General features: G+C 51.8%; 8 protein-coding genes across 8 annotated transcripts; 4 read left to right on the top strand and 4 right to left on the bottom strand.

Annotated features, from left to right (window-relative positions):
* Nucleotides 1-4,074: 4,074 nt before the first annotated feature.
* Nucleotides 4,075-5,161, bottom strand: VTJ04DRAFT_8653 (uncharacterized protein; the record flags this gene model as incomplete). The annotated part of the gene is made up of 4 exons (XM_069367113.1): nt 4,075-4,403; nt 4,491-4,534; nt 4,613-4,810; nt 4,875-5,161. 4 exons carry the CDS (start codon nt 5,159-5,161, stop codon nt 4,075-4,077), a joined length of 858 nt encoding a protein of 285 aa, XP_069215474.1.
* A 1,770-nt stretch (nt 5,162-6,931) lies between these two features.
* VTJ04DRAFT_8652 (uncharacterized protein) lies at nt 6,932-7,469 on the bottom strand (the record flags this gene model as incomplete). The annotated part of the gene is made up of 2 exons (XM_069367112.1): nt 6,932-7,207; nt 7,464-7,469. 2 exons carry the CDS (start codon nt 7,467-7,469, stop codon nt 6,932-6,934), a joined length of 282 nt encoding a protein of 93 aa, XP_069215473.1.
* A 3,279-nt stretch (nt 7,470-10,748) lies between these two features.
* On the bottom strand, nt 10,749-11,896 carry VTJ04DRAFT_8651 (uncharacterized protein; the record flags this gene model as incomplete). The annotated part of the gene is made up of 2 exons (XM_069367111.1): nt 10,749-11,310; nt 11,388-11,896. 2 exons carry the CDS (start codon nt 11,894-11,896, stop codon nt 10,749-10,751), a joined length of 1,071 nt encoding a protein of 356 aa, XP_069215472.1.
* A 753-nt stretch (nt 11,897-12,649) lies between these two features.
* Nucleotides 12,650-14,543, top strand: VTJ04DRAFT_8650 (uncharacterized protein; the record flags this gene model as incomplete). Its single annotated transcript, XM_069367110.1, has 2 exons — nt 12,650-12,715; nt 12,792-14,543. The coding sequence occupies 2 exons, from the start codon at nt 12,650-12,652 to the stop codon at nt 14,541-14,543; spliced, it is 1,818 nt and encodes a 605-aa protein (XP_069215471.1).
* Nucleotides 14,544-14,907: 364 nt separating this feature from the next.
* On the bottom strand, nt 14,908-17,668 carry VTJ04DRAFT_8649 (uncharacterized protein; the record flags this gene model as incomplete). The annotated part of the gene is made up of 4 exons (XM_069367108.1): nt 14,908-15,006; nt 15,074-15,184; nt 15,262-16,983; nt 17,042-17,668. 4 exons carry the CDS (start codon nt 17,666-17,668, stop codon nt 14,908-14,910), a joined length of 2,559 nt encoding a protein of 852 aa, XP_069215470.1.
* A 1,383-nt stretch (nt 17,669-19,051) lies between these two features.
* VTJ04DRAFT_8648 (uncharacterized protein) lies at nt 19,052-20,381 on the top strand (the record flags this gene model as incomplete). The annotated part of the gene is made up of 3 exons (XM_069367107.1): nt 19,052-19,192; nt 19,272-19,582; nt 19,649-20,381. The coding sequence occupies 3 exons, from the start codon at nt 19,052-19,054 to the stop codon at nt 20,379-20,381; spliced, it is 1,185 nt and encodes a 394-aa protein (XP_069215469.1).
* Nucleotides 20,382-20,842: 461 nt separating this feature from the next.
* On the top strand, nt 20,843-22,430 carry VTJ04DRAFT_8647 (uncharacterized protein; the record flags this gene model as incomplete). The annotated part of the gene is made up of 2 exons (XM_069367106.1): nt 20,843-21,096; nt 21,161-22,430. 2 exons carry the CDS (start codon nt 20,843-20,845, stop codon nt 22,428-22,430), a joined length of 1,524 nt encoding a protein of 507 aa, XP_069215468.1.
* Nucleotides 22,431-23,236: 806 nt separating this feature from the next.
* On the top strand, nt 23,237-23,621 carry VTJ04DRAFT_8646 (uncharacterized protein; the record flags this gene model as incomplete). The annotated part of the gene is made up of 2 exons (XM_069367105.1): nt 23,237-23,441; nt 23,593-23,621. The coding sequence occupies 2 exons, from the start codon at nt 23,237-23,239 to the stop codon at nt 23,619-23,621; spliced, it is 234 nt and encodes a 77-aa protein (XP_069215467.1).
* Between the last annotated feature and the right edge of the window lie 29 nt (nt 23,622-23,650).

Here is a 23,650-nt window from a genome sequence, read left to right as displayed (position 1 = left end):
TATATATATAGATTATGAAGTAAATGGTTTACACTTTGATTGCAAATCTTAAGTAATAGGTTCGATTCCTACATAATCTTGCTTATAGAATTTTCTAACCTTATTATTGTTTTTTTCTATGTATATATATACATGTATAGATATAGATATAGGTGTATATACATAATTATGGAGTACCTTGTTTCCTTCAGGCAAATCGGCAGGCTGGTTCAAGTCTACTTCACGATAAAAGGGATACGCTATAAGTTTAAATGAATTCAAGTATTTCCGATAGTGTAGAAGGAAATCCAGAAAATATGGGAAAAAGTCGTAGAAATTATCATAATGTAACGGGAGTGAAGAAGATAACTGTTTTTATAAACTTTATATTATTTACATGTCAAAAAATGCTTGCAAAATATAAGGTTTATATGTTTTATATTTATATTGTAATCATTACAATTAACGCGATTTCTAATATAATGTTCTTCTTCTCACTAGGGGCATTCGAAGGGGATATATTAAGTAGTTTAAATAATTGTTTTTATAATAATAACAAGGGAATAAGTGAAAGTAATTTAATTTTGAAAATAAATCCAAATAAAATAAACTGGGATTTATCAACAGATTTAAATAATACTGAATCTAAAGTAGATTCAAATAATCCCGGGGCTAGGCCAGAGTCTGAACTAGATACTAGTGGTATTAATAAAAAAAATGAATATAAAATGAAAAATGTAAATCCATTACATGATATTCATCAACGTCTTCTACATGCTGATAAATCTCACTTTCCTGCGCAAAGTGATTTAAAAAAAAATTGCCTGCCTAAAATACCGGAAGAAACACCAGTTTATGGAAAGAAGTTAGTTTTTAATCAACCATCATCTTTATTAAAAAATCGTAATTTACCTGAAATGCATATTGAAATACCAAAAAATACAACAACTATAAGTAAATTGGCTGAACTTCAAAAAGCTCTAGAAGGGGCAGATGAAGCTATAAATTTATATGATACGCAAGCTATAAAATTTAGAAAAATATTGGATAATATTAAAAATGGTACAGAAGAATTTTACCCAAATGAAGCTAAAGCTTTAATGAAAACATATTTAGATCTTGTAGCTGAATTAAGTAATCAGCAAAAAGGTATGGCTAATGAGGCTATAAATCAACTAAAAAAACTAGATCCTAATTTTTCTCGAAATTTGTATCCCATAGATAGCCCTAAAGCCTCTGGTGCTGAAACATTGTTAGAAAAAGTATCAGAAATAAGAAAAAGGTCTTAGATTTAAAATATAATATAGAATATTGAATCTTTCTTTTGCCAGCTAGCGGTTTTTAGCGGAGATATACCTATCGATTTTCTTTGATATTAAACCGACCCTATGAGATGTATATTCATCTCTCTGTGCTCTGTGGGTTTTCATTTTTGCTTTGGGTTTTAATATGAGGGATACTTCGTAGTGCTGCTTAATGAAATTAAGCCAGCAGCCATAGCAAGCTACCACCAGCAGCGCTTAATTTCATTAGCAACAAAAATTGACATTTTATGTATTATATATTTAGAAACTAAAATAATTATTCTAATTATTCTAGTTATAGTGTTAACGATAGTTAACTCACCTAGTGGGAGGGAGGCCTGATATGTTTCAGGCTAACGACGTAAGCATACCTCTATTACGGTATCTAGAAGTATTGTTTGAGTATATCTCTTTAACGTCGGGAATATTTTAATAACATAGTATTGTATCAATTAAGGAATCAAATTTTTAAATTGATAGTCGTTAGTACAATTTGACTAGGTTATTAAAATACACTAGGTTATTAGTACATAAGGACATCAAATCTTTATTCGTTATGAGTTACTCACGAGTAAAAAATTTTTTTTTAGGGACGCTTGCTTCTAATGAAATTAAGCAGCGGGTAAATGCAAAATTCCTGCTGGCATAACAGTTTACGAGCCAATCTCTTTTATCTCCACTATTTACATAGGGTTAAATCGGTAGCCTAGCTTTAGCTCCGCAAGCAGCCAATATTTATTAATGTAAAATACTTAAAGTAATTGCACATTAAGGTAGCCCCCACCTTATTTATTAATGTAAAATACTTAAAGTAATTGCACATTAATATTATATTTTAGTACATTTAATGATTATTGTAAATATTAACAGTTTTTTTGTCGAAAAGGACAAATTAATTCAAAGATTTCCCATAGTGTAGAAGGAAGTCCAGAAAATATAGGAAAAAGTCGTATAAATTCTCATTATGTTAGATATGCACAACCTGTTATATCAAGTTGGGTTGAACGGTGATTTTTATCTACTAACACTAAAGATATTGGTACCTTGTACTTAATATTTGCTTTATTTTCTGGATTATTAGGTACAGCTTTTTCTGTATTAATAAGAATGGAGTTAAGTGGTCCAGGTGTTCAATATATAGCTGATAATCAATTATATAATAGTATCATTACAGCTCATGCCATGCCCCAGCATGGGTGTTAACTATTTTCTTTATGGTTATGCCAGCTTTAAGCGGCGGAGGTTTTGGTAAAAATAAAATTCAAAGTTTTACTACATTAGTGTCTTCAAATGATAAAAATAATTTAAATAATTTACGTGATAAATTAAATAGAAAATTTTCTACTTCTTCTGGTGGTGCGTAGCTTCGCTAGCTTCGCTAGCTTCGCTAGCTTCGCTAGCTTCGCTAGCTTCGCTAGCTTCGCTAGCTTCGCTAGCGCGGATAATTTCATTACAGCCAGCAGCATTTTAAGTTGAACGTTGTTGTAGGTTTAACGTTGCTGGAGGTTTTGAAAAACCACTATATATATAAATATAAATATATGAATGTATGGTATGAGTTTTTCATATTTCATATTTCATATTTCATAGAAAAATTTAATAAAAGTGTTTAGTTGGAAAGTTATTTGATGTTATTGTTTTATAAATATGTAAATATAAGTTTTTAATAGAAAAATTAAACAAGTAATAAATAGTTTATTATTAATTAATTAACTTTAAGTTGTTGACTTTCAAGCTGAAATTTTCTTTTACTTAGTTATTATTTACAGTATATAGCTTATACTAAACCAAAAAATTTATGAAAGTAATATATATATATATATATATATATATATATATATATATATAAAAGTAATAATCTGGCCAACAAACCTGCTTCTTAACGAAATAATACATCTCTGTCTCTCACGCGTCGATAAGCAACCCTGCCAGACGGCCAAGCATCCACCAAGTCCCACGTAGGGTACAGGGTAATATATTCCGCATCTCAAGCCTCTGACGCTGTACAAATGGGGCAATGCTGTTGCCATGCTTTGTGAGCCGCCTTGAGGACTAAGGTGCCTTACACGAGAACATTCAGAACTCGTCCATCGAACAACCATGAAATCCTAGAGACCGCTTGGGGCCCCAAAAAAGCCGCGGCATCTCCACTAACCGAACATCTTCAATAAGGCTTGAAGAGGACACCGTGGAATGTCTCATCCATTGAGCTTGCGGAGCTTCTTGGAACAGCCGTCTCACTTCTTGCGTGATGAATTGAGCTGTTTCTGGTAATTGAATTCAAGAGAGAGTTCGCGAGGCTTTGGGAATAGCGGCTGGAGTTTCTCAAGACCACTCCACGTCGGTTGATGGCGCCCGCTGAGAGCAAGGTCAACGTCGCAATCTCTTTACACTTCGCCGGGTAGGAACAAAGGAACGGCTGGTATTGATGCAACATAATTATCGATCCTTTGAACAAAGAAGGCATAATCACCGATTTCCTTTCCCATATTGAGGTGTCACCGGATGAATGTTAGCTTCAACGGGGTAACGTCTTCATTCCTCAAATGCTTGAACGCACCAGTCCGGTCGCTGTGCCGTATGAGGAATTCCGTTTGCTAGTGTCCGACATCATATCGCTACAACAATGAGAATGTGTTGGATGTATTCAACTACCCTCGAGACAAAACCTTCAGCTACAACTTGGTCGTAATTAGAGTCCTATCTGCGGAGACTAATACAATGACGGAACGGCAGAACCTGTAGTATCATCCCACGACATTCGTCGCCAAACATAATTCCAGCTCATTCGTCAGTGAGGATATTCGACAGCATGAGCCATGAGCGCTTTTCTGCTCTCGGTGGGGGTGTAGTGCAACCGAGTGCCTATGAGCTGCACATCTCCGGGGTTCTTGAATCCTGCGTCTTCAAGAACTTCCCGGACAAGCTCCTTTAAGTGGTCGCACACGCTCTGGGGCAGCAGCTCATTCCGTAGTGCGACATACCGAAGCACCAAGCATTGGAGACCGGGGACGAGAGGAAGAAGAAACTTGAGACCGGTGATCGCAAGCTGCATATCGGCTGGAGGAATCTTACGACTGAGCTCGACGGGGTTGGAAGCTGCCGGGCCAAAATCGTACTCTATGTTACAAGAGGGATGACGTATTTTGGTCAGCAAATTGTTGTCTGTCAAGATGGAGCAAAACTGAGCTTGAAAGGCGCATTTACCAATCCGTCGGACATAGGCTGTGTTGGAGCCTAACTTCTCGAAGCTAGTATAATAATTAGCACAACATTGTACGCTAAGGCTAGAAACCACATCTCCATCTCGGATATCCAGTATAACGTACAAGTCAATCGCCTCTCTCCAATAGTCACGTGCGTCATAGCGTATCCCGCTCAATGGAAACGGACGGTCATGGCGAAAGATGAAGCTATTTATCGAATAGAACCTGGGTGCCGCCTCGGCAGCAACTTGCTTGTTCACGTAAAGCAAACTTGAGTTCATCTGCCTTATGTAATCGCGAGGATGATGTTCACTGATACAACTACTAGATTGTTAGACGGTGACGGCACTTAGGTACCGCGTACCGATGGAAGTTGGAGACATACATCTCGGGCTTGGTGATCAAAATACCAGCTGGCAAGAAAAGGACTAGGTCATATATCATAGTCCGGATCTCAACAGGGAGCTGAAGGAAATACGCGAACTTTCGTAGAGGTCGCGATCTGCGTCTTGTGACTGTGGGTTGCTGAGTTGCTTCTGGCTTGGTCGATCTGGTCGCCTTGCGCGTGGCGGTGCGCTTGATCGGCTTTGCGCGCTTGCGTGACGTGGTGGCCTTCCGGGTCTTCGGCGTTTTTGCCGAAGATTGCCTTTTCTTGGCCGCTGTTCTCGCCATCTTCGCGAAATGCTTGAGGGCTATGAAGAAGGCGTACGGGGACGCACGAAATGAAGAACAGCTCGCAGGCCTTAAGTGGTTGAAGACGATTCAAAGACCGGGGGTGCCAGGTGTGATTGCGAGCCGCATGAGTTAGCGCCAACAGGCGGGCGACAATGCAGGGTGCTGCTGCGGGTTGAAAGCGATGCTACAGTAAGAATGCTTAGCCCAACACACAGTGAGGTAAGGTAGGGATGTTTGGCTCACCGAAGACTTCTGCACACAGGGAGAATCACTCCCCAAATCTCGAACCACCCAGCTCTCATCCCTGTCATGCGTCTGTCCACCAGCGAAGAGCGGATGGACGGTAATGTAGTTGACTTCGTATCCTTCGGGTTATCTGCGTTGCTCCTAATCGGTCCTGCTGTACACAGTAAATAGGGGCTGCTGTGAAACAATGTGCCGTTCTCTTGGGCATGGGATGTGTTTGACCGTGGAGTTGCACCTGACATTCACTCCATCCCGGTACCTCTCAGCCATCCTCCGTATGGTCCTGTCGCTTCGAGGCGCTGGCTACAGTACTGTCAACCTGCGATAAGCGCATGGCCTCGGTTTCAGGACCTTGAGTTTTGCTTAATGCGAGAGGATCTACATCTTCCAAATTAAGCAATCAGACTCCTGTTTGCGACAACATTAGTCACGTGACATATGGCCAGACAGCTGGCAAGGCTTGGTGGTCAGCTGATAGCCATGGGTGATCCTTGGAGCTCTACGGAGTACTCAAAATGTGATGCGAAATGGCAGTTTGAAGGGAAGAAGAACAGGGTTAGGGTATGCATGGGTAGGTGGATCTGACCCACCAAACCTTAGATAAGGTTGTTGATAAGAGCGGGGCACCCGCAAGGTCTGGAGCTGCAGAGGATCCTTCCTCTCTTTCCTTCTGCATCCTTATCCTCTTCAATTCAGTGTAACAGCCTACCATTTGGTAGTTATTCCCTTCCTCAGTGAACCATTCCTCCCTCAACTCCATAGTGAGCCATCCCGATACGTATCTGTATCAAAATGGTACTCTCGATCTAAGCATTTGTATGTATTACTAAGCAAGGAGGTTATGCACCTATCAAATACGCTTATACCCTCGGTCCTCCCATAGAGAAAATGTCGGGAGTCAGCGTTTTGATGCCTATGATGTATGGTATGCTTATAGATGACATGCTCATAAACAAGGTTGACAATACGTGGCACCTGAGGAGGGGAAACTTTGCTGGCTCTTCTTCTCATTCATCCTGGGAGCTGCCCTTAAGCCAAACTCCCCTGGAACTGCTCGCAGTTGGAGGACACATGGTGGACGTGCCCGACTAACCTCTATCTTCAACATACATATGCACACGCCATCGCCTCTTCTCCCATTCCGTCACATAGTGCGTTTCAGATGATCACGGGGTTTCTCCAAAGGGAATCGCGACGCCCGATCTGGTGGGAGGTGCCACCAGAAACAGCCATCGTCTTCGAAAAGGCGAGGAGCTCGGCTCAACTCCCAGCGAAAACCACGATGGCGTCGCGCTAGTTCTGTGAGGGCTTAGCCTGGCTGACAAGACAAGACAAGTGAATGTTGTGTGGGCTTAGCTGCTGTTGATGCATCTCGCCAGGCAAGGTTAGCGATGAACGACTCCCACTACCTAGTTGGTGTAGTTGACTAATCTAGAACGACAGTTTTGTTTCCTTTCGCATGTCAAGGAAACGAGGGGGTGTAGGTGGCGCTGACGAGAAGACGGCATTTTCCACTCGCGTTCACTTGTTCGGACCTGTGACGTTCTTTGCATGCTTCGCTTTGATCAGCGTCCTGCAATGCATGAAGCTCCCCTGCTGCTGCTGCTTCTCGGTGGGATGCAGGCTACTGTAGCCAACATCTGCGCCAGGCTTGACTAGTAGCTCTTCGGATACTTGACCGTTGGCTGTGACTGGCTCCTTGTAGGAACCTGCTCTCTGCGCCGAGTCAGTCGGCTTAGCGCCTTCATCTGTGTGGGCGAGGGAAAAACCGGGGTGGCTTTCCGGTATCTCCTGTGCCTGATGAGTGTCACCCAAAGCTGATGCCGGTAGTAATTGTACGTGGTGGTGGACACTAAGTGTCTCAAGGTGGACTGAACGGGTACTTTCCCCGAATGTTCTCGGGCCCTCCACCGCAGCCGGCGTGATGTAAAGAAGTGCTGGATGTTAGGCCAACCATTACATCAGTCAGTGAAGCCTCAGGGAGAAAGGGTTGCCATCAACGGCCAACGTAGCAGCTAACTGGACCGTAATGTAGGAACTTGGCTGTACGTACATACATACTCGCAGCCTCCCATCTGTTCTAACGACTTGTTCTCTCCGCTTCTCGAAGTCAGCAAGTTTACTCAGACATGCACATGCGTTAGGCTGCGCAGTAGCATTCGGTGGCGTTGTGGAGAATGAGGAGGGGGAACAAGGACACTCGCAGCAAGTACCCAGCCACCTCCATCTCGAACTCACAGACGACACCATGTTCATGCCGAGTTAGCGCTGCGCTTGCATGTCTCAGGTTGTTCGATAGTCTGTCCAAAGAGCTTCTAGAAATGAAGCACCCCTCCGAAGCTATGCAGCAGCAGCAGGAGAAAAGGCGCAGGCGGTGGCCTTATGAGAAGCCTAAGTCGCGCAAGCGTTGGGGGTGCGTGTATCGTACCCGAAAGCTCAGGCGACGACGTGCCTTTCAACCCGCTTGGGAATAGTGAAGTCTCTAGTGGGGAACTTCAGCTCGCAGCTAATTTGCAGATGCCCGATCTTGAGTCTGTCGTGTGTGATGGCAGTGTGATGTCTCCGGATGGCCGTGCCGGGTTTCCGGCGAGACTTCGTAACCAATTGAAGTTGTCTTGTGGACAGTAGCGCTGAGAAAGGCACGTTCGGCGTTATGCTCCATCTCGCTGAGCTCCTATGACGGGCGTTGTATGTGTTGGTGTCGAGGCTTCAATCGGAGAGGCAATCAGGGGGATATTGAGGCTTGTTAAGAGTGTTGCCATGTCCTGGAGTTGGAAGGACAACCTTCCTAAAAGCGGAGACTGGATAGATCGTCTTGAAATGTGACGGCTCAGCATTGATGGACGAGTATAATTTCTGTGAAGTGCTCAGTCAACGTTCTCAGTGAGGGAGATATCATGACAGAAGTCCATGACATTATCCATGGAGTTTGAGACATAAACACATCAATACCCCTTCAAGACCTCTCCACAACTCCCCCGCCATTTCTCAAGTTACGTACACTCACATTCATAACCCGCCACAATCCCTTTCGCAACCTAAAATCCGGATCCTTCACCAGCCCCCCACAGCAACCGCTCGATGATGGAATAAGCTCACCTTCCAACTGCACCTCATCTGTATATAGCCGTCAAGTTGCAATCGCTAGGGACATAAGAGATATCTCAAGGATATGTGTCCCGTAGTGTACTGCCGCAGCCGGTTTCCGACGGTCGGACAGACCCATCTGCGGCCTTTCTGCCGTTTCACTCATGGGGCTCGGCCCGGTGGTTGCAGCCGGCCGGTATAATTATCTGCGTTGGGACAATATCACCGAGATTTTATCCTCGGTTCTGGTTTCTCTTGTCGCTCCTAGAGTCTCTGAGGAGATGGATACGACGCCGTAGATGAATGGAACGGGCCAAGGAGGGATCTGCCTGGGGCGGAAGTTGGGCAATTGGATGTAGTGAAAGTTGACACTTTACCGTCCAGGAGAAACACGAACTGTGAGAATGAGGGTCAAGGTCAGCGATCGCTTAAAACTGTTCTTGTGAAGGAGCAATTAACCCTAAACAATATGCAATATACATATACCCTAAATCGCCGTGATATGGTTTTCGTTGCAGTTGTTGACGTCGATACACACAATCCCTGAGCCTCAGGGTTCAACTCCAGACAACCGATGTCAAGTTGAATGATCCACAACAGGGTTACAATCACGTCGGAGCTAGCAACACTGACGAGTTACTCGAGTACGTACCTATAATAGCCATGTTAAGAGTTTCATGGCTAAGTCGGAAAGGCGTGTGACATCCGCGAGGGGTCAATACGACCTCACAACTGCGAGGGCATCCTCGGTTGCTGATAGCCGCCGATGCAAGAAATGAATGCATTGTCGCTTCATGTGACCGAGAGAAGATGCGCCCCTCATGTTATGAAGCAACAATATCACAGTGCCGTTGATGCTTTAGCCTGCAGGAGGCGAGGAGGCAAGACCGACAACTGCCATGATGCAAGATACCCTCAAGTGAATTGAATAGGTAGGTACTCCGTGTAGGATTGGTTTCTTTGGCATGGTGACATCGCTGGTCAACAGACGCCTTCTCTCTGATGAACCTCTTACCCAGGTCTCTGTGAATCCAGGAGTTGACTTCGCTGTCACGAGCTGAACTCCTTCATTCTCTAACCTTACCTTGATCAACCACATTGTTGGTAATTCCCAGGGGACTGGGTCGTTATGGAAAGAATGGTGACCTATATCTCCCCTCTTAATCGGCCATTGTCCTCTTCCCAGGGTTCTAACCCTGTTCCAGCTCCGGGTAAGGCTCCCGGGTGATCCACAATCCTTCACTACTACTATAGCCCAGCATGTGATAATATGATCCCCAAGGGCGCCCAAGGGGGTGAGTAGATTCGGGAGATCGTTTGACGCACGCCTTCGAGATTTCTGAATGCGACAATACTAATACACTAATACTTTGCCAGCTTCCTGATGAATGCAGAAGACTATTAGTACCTACTTCAAAGCGTACCCCTCATCACGCCGTGGGGGCGAACGACGTAATAGCCGACCGGAGACGATACTACGTTTTTTTGCGTTGACCGTCACTGTCGTAGTTGAGCGGGGACCGACAGGTCGACATCGCCGGATGAAATTTCTGGATGAAACGCATGGGGGTGTGATGACTGTCGAGGGGCAACGTCGAGACACCTGCGTGCTGAAGGACACTGTTTGTCAGAAGCAGTTGTTCATCAATCTGATGCAATCCCGCGTAAGAGTGCCGAGGGGAACCGTTAGCCGGAGCTGGAAGGGGGTGGAAGTTGGAGTGCGACCTCAGGGTTCAAAATTGTTGTGGGAGCACCACACAGTACGCGGTATGTTCAACGAGTGAAAACCCTATCGACGGAATATTTTGTTGTGCCGAACCATTCTCGGCTCGACATAGAAGACCTCGAGGGATCGGAAGTGATGTCTGTTAGTCTGTTGCCGACCACTTCCGGGTAGCACAGCGAGATGATGCTTCACGGGGACCAGAGTGACCAGATGTTAGTGAAGAGGGATTTGCTCTCAGGAACCACTTGGTTGAGAGAGGTCCTCACACGCTTCCGGCCTGATGTCCGCTCTGTCTTGTGAAAGTTAGAATGAAGCCGCTCCTCCCCGTCGGCGCTGCCGACGACACGGACTGGAGTAGTGCTATAAGATCAAAGAGGAGAGATGTTCCGAATAGTATACATGACGCAGCTAAATGAGGAAAATGTATAGTTTTCAGGCCATCGTCCAACGACAACCCCCAAACAACGCCTCAAATGAACATACCTGACTGAGGAGCCTCAACCTTACTCAAGCCGTCTTCCCATGTCACAGCTGTTCATAAAACTCCAGCAACTTCTTGGCACCCACCTCCCAAGTGATGTCGTTCTGCAGATGATGACCGGCTTTCGGGACCATGCAGAAGCGGACGCCTAGTCCCTCAGTGTCTCGGCCGCCTTCTCCATCAACTGGGACAATCTCGGCGCCGACATCCTTCAGGGGTTTCTTCCCGTCAGCCCACGCAACACGATAGCTACTGGCGAGGTCTTCCATGATGGGCAGTCTCATGAGCATGTCTTGCTCCCCGGCTAGGACCAAAATTTTGGCCCGAACTGCGGCGAGTCGCGCGTCCTCTCCATCTGAAATCTGGGAAATCACATTACGAAACTTCACAAACGGTCTGGACATGCCGAGAATCCAAAGGAAGCTTTCGTACGGGGTGAGCCGGTTGTGGAAGGCCTCCACGAAGGAAGGACTCTGCTCCCGACTAAAGAATGCGCGCCATGTGAGGGTAGGATGGGAGAGAGGCGAGTTGGAATGGCCGAACTGGAAGAACATCCTGGGGAGGAACCACGGGTCTATGTTTATCCAGCTAGTATAGACGCGGAACCTGACAAACAACGTTAGAGATGCCGTCAACGATGTGGAGACAACCAAGCAGTACTCCAGTAGAGGGAGAGCTCTTACGATCCAAACCCTGGAATGGGAGCTACCAGCGCCAGGCCCCTGACGCAGACTTTCTTGTCGGACAGAATGAGCTGCGACAGGCCTCCTCCGCTCGAGTGGCCGACCAGAACAACCTCTCGGTCTCCCTCGCGGGCCTGGACATAGCGCAGCCCGGCAACAACGTCATCGCCGAGCATGCGCTGAGTAGTCATGTACACCATGCGGAAGTAGGAGGGATAGTAACTGCCGCCGTGGCTACGCATGGAGATGGCATAGCAGGGGATGCCGCGGCTGGCGAAGAAGGTCATGTACTCGAGCCAGACCCAGGCGCCGCCCATGCCGCCGTGGACGAAAAAAAGAGGATGGGGAGCTTTGGTGCGTGGAGTGCCATGGGGTTTGGCGTAGAGTAACTCGAGCTTGCCGCCAGGGGTATCGACATAGAGGCGCTCGACGCCGTTGGGGAGAGGGTAGAGAGGAGGGGAGCTCGGAGGGCGCCAGCGGAGCCCGCGAAACGTGAAGGTTTCGAACATGGCGATTTTCCAGATGGATGACGGGTCTCAAGCCGTCATATAAACGGGGTATGCTGTGAAGTGGACTGATTTCTAGGCAAGCACTGAGGATATAATAAGGGGTTGTCGACAAAGTCAACAAACCCGTGTTGACTCGGTAACTCACACTGACGGACACACTAAGATGCCAGCATGAATTCATCGAGACTTGGTTTGTCTCAACAACCAGCCACTACCTGACTCATATTTATTTTCTCTCTGCATGTCGTATTTGCCTCTTGGCCGACATCTTGCATACTATATCGCCTCCTCATCGAGTATCGATCGCGATGCTGTTCCGAGTTGTACCGTGTTGTAGCGGAAGATTTAGGATGAAATTGCTCTCCAGAGCAACAGGTCCCACTGCGCCGCAAACGGCAGGCAACACAAGACTTGCACGTGGCGCGGGAACAACGCAGATGAAGTCATGCACCAAAAGCGGCAGGGCTGAGAAGAAATAATAGCAAATCCGGACTTGGACGGTTATCATGGCAGGCGGCTGGCATGTACAAAGGATTGAGTCATTGTTGGCCAAACCTCCTGGCATTGAACAAAACCAGGCCGGCACTCGCATCTCCAAGTCGCTGCATCTCAAAGTGGGAGTGGGCCGCATCTCACAACCACCCGCTCATTTGTTCTGTTTTCCGTCCAGCAACCCTCAGACACCCAGCCTCAATCACCGCTTACACCGTCAACAACCACCGTCGAAGCAAGCATTCATCATCCAAGGCCAACATGGATTGGCCCGGCACTTTGGAAACCACAGACAACAACGGCCTTCGAATTGCCGTGGAAGGCTGTGTGAGCAACAATTGACCCTTCTTTGTCTTTTCCACCTCTACCAATACGGAATCAGATCTGCTAACTACTCTGTCAGGGACATGGTACTCTCCATGCCATCTACGCCTCCATCCAGAAGGCTTGCGCCGAGCGGAAATGGGACGGCGTCGATTTGGTCATCATCGGCGGCGACTTCCAGGCTGTCCGTAATGCCGCTGATCTCAATGTCATGTCGGTGCCCGCCAAGTACCGCCAACTGGGCGACTTCCATGAGTACTACAGCGGCGCACGCACGGCTCCCTATCTGACCATCTTTGTCGCCGGCAACCATGAGGCGTCGTCCCATCTCTGGGAACTCTACTACGGCGGCTGGGTCGCACCCAACATCTATTACATGGGTGCCGCCAACGTGCTACGCCTGGGGCCGTGGCGCATCGCCGGTCTGAGCGGCATCTGGAAGGGCTTCGACTACCGGAAGCAGCATCACGAGCGCCTGCCCTTCAACGCCGACGACATCAAGAGCTTCTACCATGTGCGAGAGATTGACGTGCGGAAGCTCCTGCAGTTGCGCACCCAGGTCGACATCGGCATCAGCCATGACTGGCCCCGCGGCATTGAGAAGCATGGCAATTACAAGAAGCTGTTCAAGATGAAGCCCGACTTCCAGGCCGAGTCTCGAGATGGAACCCTCGGGAATCCCGCCGCCGAATACGTTCTCGATCGCTTACGGCCTCGTTTCTGGTTCTCGGCCCATCTCCACTGCAAGTTTGCTGCCATCAAGGAGTTTGAGCCCCCGGGAGCTGGTCCTGCCACGGCCAAAGCCGCTCAGGCAGAAGCTCCTGGAACCGAGGCACAGCCAGCACAAGCTGCCAATCCAGACGAAATCGACTTGGATCTTGATGAAGACGACGGCGGGAACGAGCCAGCTACTGCCAAAGCCGCGCAGGATGAGGCTCCCGCGGCCGAAGCGCAACCGGGACCAGCTGCCAACCCAGACGAGATCGACCTGGACCTGGATGAGGATGACAGCCGCAACAACGACATAAGTCCAGCAGCTGCCGAGGCAGCAGCGGCAGGATGTGCTCCACCTGGTGGTGGGGGTGAAGCCACCACAGAAGACCTGCGTGCCCAGCTCCCCGCCGCCTTCGCCAAACCCGCTCAGGTGGCGAGGCCTGGAGCAGCACCGACCGGCCGCCGCCCGACGCCCGGCCAACCCGTCCCGCCGGGAATCACAAACACCATAACCCGCTTCCTCGCCCTCGACAAGTGCCTCCCGGGCCGCAAGTTCCTCCAACTCCTCGAAATCCCACCCCCTCCCCCCTCCTCGGAGCAGGGCGGCAGCGAACCCGCTCCTCCTCCACCCCAGCGGCCCTACCGCCTGCAATACGACCCCGAATGGCTCGCCATCGTCCGGGTCTTCCACCCTCTCCTACGCATCGGCGACCGCACGGCCGTCACCCCGCCCGACGAAGGCGAGGCGCGCTACGCGCCGCGCATCGACGCCGAGCGCGCCTGGGTCGAGGAGAACGTGGTGGCCAAGAACAAACTCGAAATATCGCGCGATTTTACCGTCACTGCGCCGCCCCACCGGCCAGGAATCGATCCGGAGCGCACCGACGAGCAACCCGTCGAGTGGACGAATCCGCAGACGGCGCGATTTTGCGAGATGCTCGGCATCGAGAACCTGTGGCATGCGAGCGAGGAGGAGAGGAAGGTTCGGCGCGAGCTGGGGCCGCTGCCCGTCGAGTTTGGAGGCCATCGTGGGGGGAGGGGAGGGTTCGGGAGGGGTGGTGGTCGCGGACGGGGAGGAAGGGGTCGGGGAGGTGGACGAGGACGGGGGAGGTATTGAATTTTTGGTTTAAATTATCACAAACAGGATGCCGAAGTTTCCTCTGGTTTCCTAAACAGGGTTGCCATTGGCAATAGCTATTTAGTCGTGATGAAAGACTAGTCTCTGGCCAGGGTTTGGGAGGTCGGGAGGCGTTCGGGCGAGAACTTCATCAAAATGCGTCAAAGGTCCAGATCCCATGCTCTTGTATTTTGTCTTCCCTCGCCGTGTTCCAAACCCCCCGAGCAACGTTTTGGATATCTCAACACAAAATTCCGCCTCGACTCAGCGGACCAAGATATAATAAGACTGAGTGTGGATGTAATAATCATGTACACATTAATAGCCACCTCCTTCTCACACTCGAGACCTCCATGCCTGCCCATTATGTCATCATGGCATCCCAGTCAAAGTTCCCGCTCCCCCAGAGCTCGTTGAGGTTATACCCGAGCGCTTCGAGACTGAAATCCCCGCTCAACGGCAACTAAGTCATCAACCCGTTAGCAATAAATCGCCTCACACGAAACAGAGCTTCTCAAAGAAAATCTCACCTGAGGAATTGCCGACTGATCACCAGAGTTGGGCAACCACCACGGCGTGCCGGGAACTTCAACCTGCTGCCCGGGACCTTGCTGCGACGATGGCGGGAACGGCGTGGCCGACTGTTGCACGGACACAAGCATGTCAATAACCACACACAGAACTTCAAAATATCACTCAGGCCGCGTGATAAACTCACCTTGCTCCGAACAAACGCCTCGAACGACGACGGCGGCGGGCCCTGACCCGCAGTGTGTCCGCCACCGGCACCACCACCACCAGAGCTAGAAGGAGGAGGAGGAGGAAGAGGCCCTGCCGCGCGTCCCTGTTCTCCGCCACCGCAACACCCATTTGCCGCGCCCGCGGCCAACGCCGCCGAGACGGCCGCCAGCTGCTGACTCCCCGCCGGCGGATCCTGACCCGCCAACAGCTTCCAATGTAGCGTGACGAACCGTTCCGCGCTTGCCGCCTTGGCGGCGTCGGGGGTCTTGATCCCTAAATGCGCCTCCAGCAATCCAAACGCGGCGCAGAGGATGCTATACCCCCAGGGTTCGTTGTTACCGCAGCGCAGGATGCGGTCCTCCTTCATGGCCAGGCACTTCTCAAGCAGCTGCAGGGTGTGCTGAGAGTTGATCATGATCATGTTGGTGCTCCCACGTGGCTGGAGCATGGTGACGCTGGCGAGGTTGATAGCCAACGTCAGGCTGTCCTCGCGCAAGAAGTTGAGCGTGCGGATCCCCTGCTGAGCGAGCCGGTCATGCAGGAGGACCATATCGCGCGCCGCGTTGTAGTAGATAATTTCCGAGTACTGGTACTTGGAATTGGCCTTACGGAGGCGCAGGAAGGGCTGGTGGAGAGGGATGATATACTGCCGAAGTTGTATGTGGAGAAGCGTATATGCCAGGAGGGGTTTCTTGGACACAGTGTCTGACCCTTCCCCGTTGAAATTGCCGCTCACGTCCCAAGATGGTAACGAGTCAATCTCTTGACTGATCTCGTTGGTGTACCGAATGACTCGGTCGTAGTCGAGCTCCTCGGGCGGACCGGTGAGCAAGCGACTCAGCTCTAGTCGAAGAGGAAGACTGCGACGGCTGATGTGCTGGTACGATGAAAGCGTATACTCATTCGCTGGACGTGAGGGAGGGAGCTCTTTCGTATCCTCGTCGAAGTCTTCATCATCGATGTTACGCGGGGGGTCCGCGTCGTAATGCAAAGAGCAAAGGATAGAAGGCAAGCCATGGTCGAAGGAGGCTTGCAAGTCGTAGGCCTGGATGGTAGCCCAGAGGCGCCTGCGCATCTCCTGGTTGAACACGGAGATCTTGTCTGACATGATGCTCGGTTCGCGGTGCAGGCCTACCGAGATGGCGTCCTGGGTCATGGCACCCGCGTTCTTCCAGAAACGTTTCTTCTTCATGATGTTGACGCGTTTTGCCAAGTAGACAAGACAGGCGATCTGGTAGTGGATCAGGCGGCGGTGCTTTTGGCTCTGGCGCTCTTGCCAGGCGTCAACCGCCTCGACCCAGCGGATGGCGGCAGCATGGGACCGCGACTGTGACACGATCTTGTCAAACTTGTGAGGCAGCTGGGCGGCGAGGCAGCTCGAAACACCCATGATGGCAAGCACAAGTGCCGTGAAGGCAGCACTCCGTGTCTCGCCTGGAAGCCAAAACTTGGCATAGTCACGGCGGAAACTGGGGATATGCAGGATGCGGTGGACTTGCTCGAACTGGTCCAGATAGACATTGACGAGGTGATCTGTTTCTTCCTTGGAAGGGAGAAGCGCCTCGAGGTCGGGATCGGACTCACGGAACTTGCGCTCCCGCTCCTCGGCGCCTTTGAGACGGTCTTTGGTACGGTGGATGTGAAGGGGTCGGAGCCATTCTTCCGACGTCTCTTTCATAAAAGGGCAAAGCCCAGTAAGCTGGATAACCAAAGTCAGCTGGTTGGAGAGACAAGGGAGTTCAAAGGAAACATCATACCTCCTGAAAGGCCAAGAAAGCACTATGAGGACCAAAGTAGCGAGTCTTGAACTCTTTGCCGCGGAAGAAGCGCAGCTCCTCGCGCTCGGCACAAGTGTCCTGGGTCTGGAGGAAAGGGGGAGGCACCAACTCCCGGCCGGACTCGGTGTCTGGTTTGTCGCGGTCCGGTGGCGGGGGAGGTGAGCGCTCACGAACCGTGCTGCCATCAAGTGAGGCCTGCTGCTGCTTGAGCAGGAGGTTCTTGAGCTGTGCTACCTCGAGCTCGAGGCGGCGGATACGGTCAGACTCGCGAGCATCGCGGCGGAAGAAGGGCGACTCCCCGCCGGTGCTGGGCAGCGAGAGGTGCGCTTCGAGGCCAGCCAGGGCGGTGGGAGGCAGGCCCAGTTTGTTCGGCGGAGCCAGGCCCGGGCGGGTCTCATACTCGCAACGTTCGGGGGTGCCCGACTGCAAACAGCGCGAGCAGGGGAACTCCCGGTCACAAGACAGCTTCCGACGGCGACACTCGAGGCACGAAAGCCTCACACGCTGACGCTTGCGCGGAGGAGGACGGCCCTCGCCATCATGGTGCGACTCGGGGGCGCCGGGGCTGTCGCTACGGCTGCGGCTACGCTCGCTCGGCTCCGACATGACGTTCGGCCGGAGCTATCGGCGGACCGGCAAGCAATAAGTAGGGTACGGATAGGGCGTCCAGTCTCGGGGAGGCGACAAAGGAGGGGCGCCGAGAGATATTATCAATCAATCTGATAGGCAAGTAGATGCACCCCGCAGCCACAACGGCGCCATTGAATGATTTAAGACGAAAGACTCTCCGAGGTTTGAGTCTCCAAACCCGTCTGGCTAAGTTAACAACCAAGTTAGCACTGGACAGGACTGTAATTCCAACATGACGAAGAGTCACAGGTACCTTCAGTGCCATAAATTTCAGGAATAACCAAGGTACCCTTGTGCTGACTGCATTGAGTGTTGACCTGGTGATGGTTTTGTCAGCGAAGACGCTGAGCTCGGAGGTCCGAGGGATCGCCGAGGGTTGGGTGTTGGCGCCGCGAGGGTTCAGCCTTGCGCGCTCATGTATCTCCGGTACCGCCGAGAAGGGGTCAAATGAATCACTGATGACTTCGCCTCAGCCCTGATCAAAGAGGATGAAGGCCGCACACTTCCAGTTGTCCTCAGAAACGAATGACTCCAACATTTGGGAGTCAGGCTCAGGGTTTCGGGGCGCAGCTGACATCTCGGAGATTTTGCCGGGCGGTGAGATTTGACTGCAGCGCAACAGGGGATCGACAGGCCGACACCTTCCTCAATTGACAGACGTCACAGCAACCATGCATGTTGATCCTTCTTTCTCTCTTCGTGTTTGGCCTTCAGTCCATTTTACCAAGTGAACAGAGAGAGAAGTCCAAGGACAGACGGAATCACCCCTTGATGGACTTGGACTTGTTGCTGAGTGCTTGAATTGTTGGTCCTTTTGCGAAGCACTAATACATCTGAAGTTCCAAGCCGATATTTCGTCTCATCTCAACTAAGTTCATCTTACATAACCAAAATCCCAAGACCCAAAGACTAATCTTGGCCTTTGTGCTGATCAAAGGTGCCCTGATGGAAAACCCTGTCCTCCGTAAGGATGTCTGCCAGTTCCTGCTTCACTGTTTCTAGGAAACAAAACTCCATGGAAGAACTTCAGGTCTTAGGTTGTCAAAGAATAGGAAAATACATGATCCACATCCAAGAGGTCAGTTGCTGTGTTAGAATCCAACAATCCGGGTGAATCAGTGGGGCAGGCCAAGAGGTGCATGACATTCCGTGTTCCTGTCAGACCTTGGCGTCTGTCTGGCCTTTGTGTGCCACCTTGCGACCGTTATTCAACCCGGCTTTTGGTTTGTAGGGCCTTTGATCCGAGACAAACAACACAATGCCGTTCTGAACGTGTCCTCGCCTCGACAGCTCGAAGTTGGCCCTTATTTACTTCCCAACCTCGACGTCGGCGCGAGGCCGCAATGACCATAGGACACCATGTTGTGGTCTGCAGTCGCTAGCCTTCTGGCATGGGCAAGCCTGGGAGTCGGAGCCCCGGCATCCGTTGCCTTGCCGCCACAGGGCATCACCAAGGGCAAGGCCTTTGACCGCTTCATCACCATCTGGCTTGAAAATCAGGTACGTACTGTACATACATCTCTTTCGGACCATTCAATTGAGGCCGATCGTGCACTGCTAACCGTGGTCCGTCTCCCAGGATTATGCCAACGTCACCAAAGACAAGCACATTGGTGATCTGAAGCGCCATGGCATCTTCCTCACGAGGTACTATGCCCATACGCATCCGAGCCAGCCCAATTACCTGGCCGCCATTGCCGGCGATTACTTTGGCCTTGACCATGACGACCCAGTGCGCATACCGGACAACGTCGCCACCATTGTCGATCTGCTTGAGGCCAAGAACATCTCATGGGCTGGCTACTTTGAGGGTATTCCCAGTCCTGGCTACATGGGCAACTGGAGCGTCAGCTCCAAGGACGAGGGATGGGATTATGTGAGGAAGCACAAGTATGTTTGCCTCTCCCACAACAGACGCTTTCCACCGAACATGCACTGATCGGGTCCCGATGGCAGCCCATTCGTCTCGTTTGACAGTATCACCAACGAGGGCGAACGTCTGTTACAGATTGACTCGTTCGCCGCCTTCCAACGCGACTTCGCCGCGCGCCGGGTGCCTCAGTACGTCTTCATGTCTCCCGACATGAATAATGACGGACACAACACATCCCTCGAACATGCGAGCGAGTGGTCGCACAAGTTCCTCGAGCCGCTGATCGCGGACCATGCGTTTGACGAACCCACCCTCATCGCGCTCACGTTTGACGAGTCCGAGACGTATGAGGAGCCGAACCATATCGCGACGCTGCTCCTCGGCAGCGCCATCCCTCCCTCCTTGCGCGGCACCACCGACGACACATTCTACACCCACTACAGCATCCTGGCGACTCTGCAAGCCAACTGGGGCCTGCACAACCTGGGCCGCTACGATGTCGGCGCGAATGTGTTCAAGTGGGTCGCCGAGAAGGTGGGATACACGGGCAACAAGGACCCCGAGAACGTGAAGAGCGTCAACAACTCGGCTTCGTACCCCGGCGCGTTGTCTGAGGATCCGTCGAAGCGGATCCCTATTCCGCCGCCGAATACACGGTTGACTGGTGCCGGTGGAATGCCCATCTTACCAGCCATTGTGGCCGCCTTGACCGGGACACCGGCACACCTGACGTGGCAGACTCCATATGATGGGAGCGGGAGGCTAGTGGATGGGGATAAGAATCTGCCGGTGTACAGCTCGCCGTTGCAACAATAGGCCTGGGGTTGCGAGGCGTTTTTGGCGTTTGGTCGTGTCCTCTCTTTGGATCTGACAAAGCGGATGAGCAAGTGTCTCGGGTTGGGGTGATGCTAGTATCTCAACAGCGAATCTAGAATCCCACAGATGTTTTCTGCAAGTTGCTGATTTGATTACCTACATGTTCCTCTTACATAACCACCTCAGCCCTTCGGGTTCTCGCAATTCGGCGTTCCACGGAGACTTCATTTGGAATCTGTGTCTCTTGCGCAATTCGGGACCCGCTGCAGCTGCAATGAGCTGACTACGGTTCCACTGACCAGTTGCATTGTTCGAATAGTCTCCGAGTCTTGGGTTCTGGATTTGTCAACCCCTCCATCGTTTTCTTTGCCTGTAATTGTGTCATTGTGCAGTACAAGACCGAGCCCCTCCCTCACCCCCGCGACCCCGTGGTTTGTTCGGGGCAGCTTCATTCGCTCTCCATGTTACCACTCTCTCTGTTGACCAGGCGTTCTCTTCCTTCCTCCGCATCGTCTCGCAACCGCCTCGGCTTGCTTTCTCGACAGTTCTCCCAGACAACCTTCGCCATGGCGCCCATCTCCAAGGAAACCGATTTTCTTGTCATTGGCGGCGGCAGTGGTGGCCTCGCTGCTGCCCGCGCCGCCAGCAGTCGCTATGGGGCCAGAGCCATGATCATTGAGGGCAAGAGGCTAGGCGGGACATGTGTCAATGTTGGGTGAGCTTGGAACTTCGAATTGCGAACGCCCTGTCATGCGCAACTGTTGCTAACACCATGCCAGCTGCGTCCCGAAAAAGGTCACGTACAACGCGGCGGCCATCGCCGAGACGATCCACCAGGCCAAGGCCTACGGCTTCAACGTGCAGGAGACGGCGCCCTTTGACTGGACCACCTTCAAGAAGAAGCGCGACGCCTACGTCGCCCGTCTCAATGGCATCTACGAGCGCAACCTGGGCAACGACAAGGTCGAGTACGTCCACGGCTGGGCGCGGTTGCTGTCGCGCAACGAGGTCGAGGTGACGCTGGACGACGGCAGCAAGACGGTGGTGTGCGCAAACAAGATCCTCATCGCCGTTGGCGGCTACCCGACCCCGCCGCCGGCCATCCCCGGCGCCGAGTTCGGCACCAACAGCGACGGCTTCTTCGACATCGACACCCTTCCCCGCCGCGTCGCTCTCGTCGGTGCGGGCTACATCTCCGTCGAGTTTGCCGGCATGTTCAACGCCCTCGGCGTCGAGACGCACCTCTTCATCCGCTACGACACCTTCCTGCGCCACTTCGACCCCATGATCCAGGAGGGCGTCACCAAGGAGTACGAGCGCTTGGGCGTGCGCGTGCACAAGCGCAGCGCGCTGACCCGCGTCGACAAGGACCCGGCGACGGGCAAGCTGACGTTGCGGTACCGCGAGGGCGGCGAGGGAAGCGCGGAGGAAACGCTCCCTGAGGTGGACCACCTGATCTGGGCTATCGGGCGCAAGCCGGCCACAGACGGGCTTGGTCTCGAAGCCGCGGGCGTCGAGACGGACGAGAAGGGATATATCAAAGTGGATGGTTACCAGAACACGAGCGTTGAGAACATCTACGCGCTGGGTGATGTGACGGGACGGGTGGAGCTGACGCCCGTGGCCATCGCGGCGGGCCGGCGGCTGGCGGCGAGGTTGTACGGCCCGGAGCAGTTCCGCACGGCGAAGCTCGACTACGAGAACATCCCGTCCGTGGTGTTTGCGCACCCGGAGGTGGGCGCCATCGGGTTGACGGAGCCGCAGGCGGTGGAGAAGTACGGCAAGGAGAACGTCAAGGTGTACAAGACCAATTTCATCGCCATGTACTACGCCATGATGGACCCGGCCGACAAGGCACCGACGGCCTACAAGCTGGTGTGCGTCGGGCCCGAGGAGCGGGTGGTCGGCCTGCACATCATGGGCCTCGGCAGCGGCGAGATCTTGCAGGGCTTTGGCGTGGCGATCAAGATGGGCGCGACCAAGGCGGATTTCGATAACTGTGTGGCTATCCACCCGACAAGCGCCGAGGAGCTGGTGACGCTGAGGTAGAAAGATGGAGGGGGAACTACTAGATGGTAAAGAGGGGTTACAAGGCGTTGGCGCACATGCTCTGGTTGGGATCACTCTGGTACTCCGTACTACCTACTAGACGGGGCAATGATGGGGCGTTTGGGAGAGCATGTAGTGCTCAGCTCTGACGATGACAACTGAATATTTGGTAGATGCGTTCCATGTAAGATTCACAGAGATATAAGCATGGTTCAGGTCCTGCCTCAGTGTCGAGTCACCAACATCATCTCAGTTCCAGGTTGATGCTGCTGGTGGCTGTTGTGCATGTGAACCCTAACCCTTACAAAGTCGCTTGGCAAGACCCCTCGCAGACGAAAAAGTCACACCACTTCGGCCAAGCTCCTCCAATCCGAGCTTCCAAGTTCGCAAGCTCCGGGTCCCGCACAGCGTCACTTGCTCGGAAAGCAACGTTCAAGCTTCAATTCACCTCAACCCTCCACCTTTCTCCGACCAACAGCAGTTCGCGACCGCGACCAGCGCCGCCGACTTCCAACTCCCCACTCTTCCAGGTGAGTGTCTTCTCTCCTGGCCTTGCAATTGCTCGCCTGGGCTGCTCGTCGACGTCAACAATTTCAATTCCACGAGCGATTGAAGCCCACGATCCTGTCCCGATCCCCGATCTGCCCGATTCGACCACCCCCCATCGCTCAAACCAACCCATCCCGAACTCCTACACTATCTGTACCAAGACTATATACACCGAAACCACCCGAAGCTAACCACACCCTCTCCTCCTCGTCCTCCAGGCACGACAAACTCGACATCAACAACACCAAACAGACACAATGGTGGCCTCCCGCGCTGTCGTCCGCGCCGCCGCGCCGGCCGCCCGCCGCGCTTTCACCACCACCACCGCCCGCCTCTCCAGCCCGTACCACTACCCGGAGGGCCCGCTGTCCAACCTCCCCTTCAACCCGCGCAAGAAGGGCTTCGCCTTCAAGTACTGGACCTTCTGCACCGTCGGGTTCACGCTGCCGTTCGGCATTGCCGGTGCGTTCATTTATCCTCCTCCTCCTCCTCCTACTCCACCTCTGTGTTTCTTCCCCCCAGCAGGATTTCTCGTTGCTCTGTTTACTCAGATATTGGGACCGATGCTGACGGAGGGTTGTGCCTTTTTTGCGTTTTCTTTGCCGGAATACAGTCTGGCAGACTTACCACCCCGCCAAGTAAAAAGCCTCATGTCTCACAAGCTCGATATG

The sequence above is a fragment of the Mycothermus thermophilus genome, assembly GCF_041956435.1.
Source record: "Mycothermus thermophilus strain CBS 625.91 unplaced genomic scaffold VTJ04scaffold_6, whole genome shotgun sequence".
NCBI lineage: Eukaryota > Fungi > Ascomycota > Sordariomycetes > Sordariales > Chaetomiaceae > Mycothermus > Mycothermus thermophilus.
Note: the sequence above shows the minus strand (reverse complement) of the source record. Positions and strands in the feature narration are given on the sequence as shown.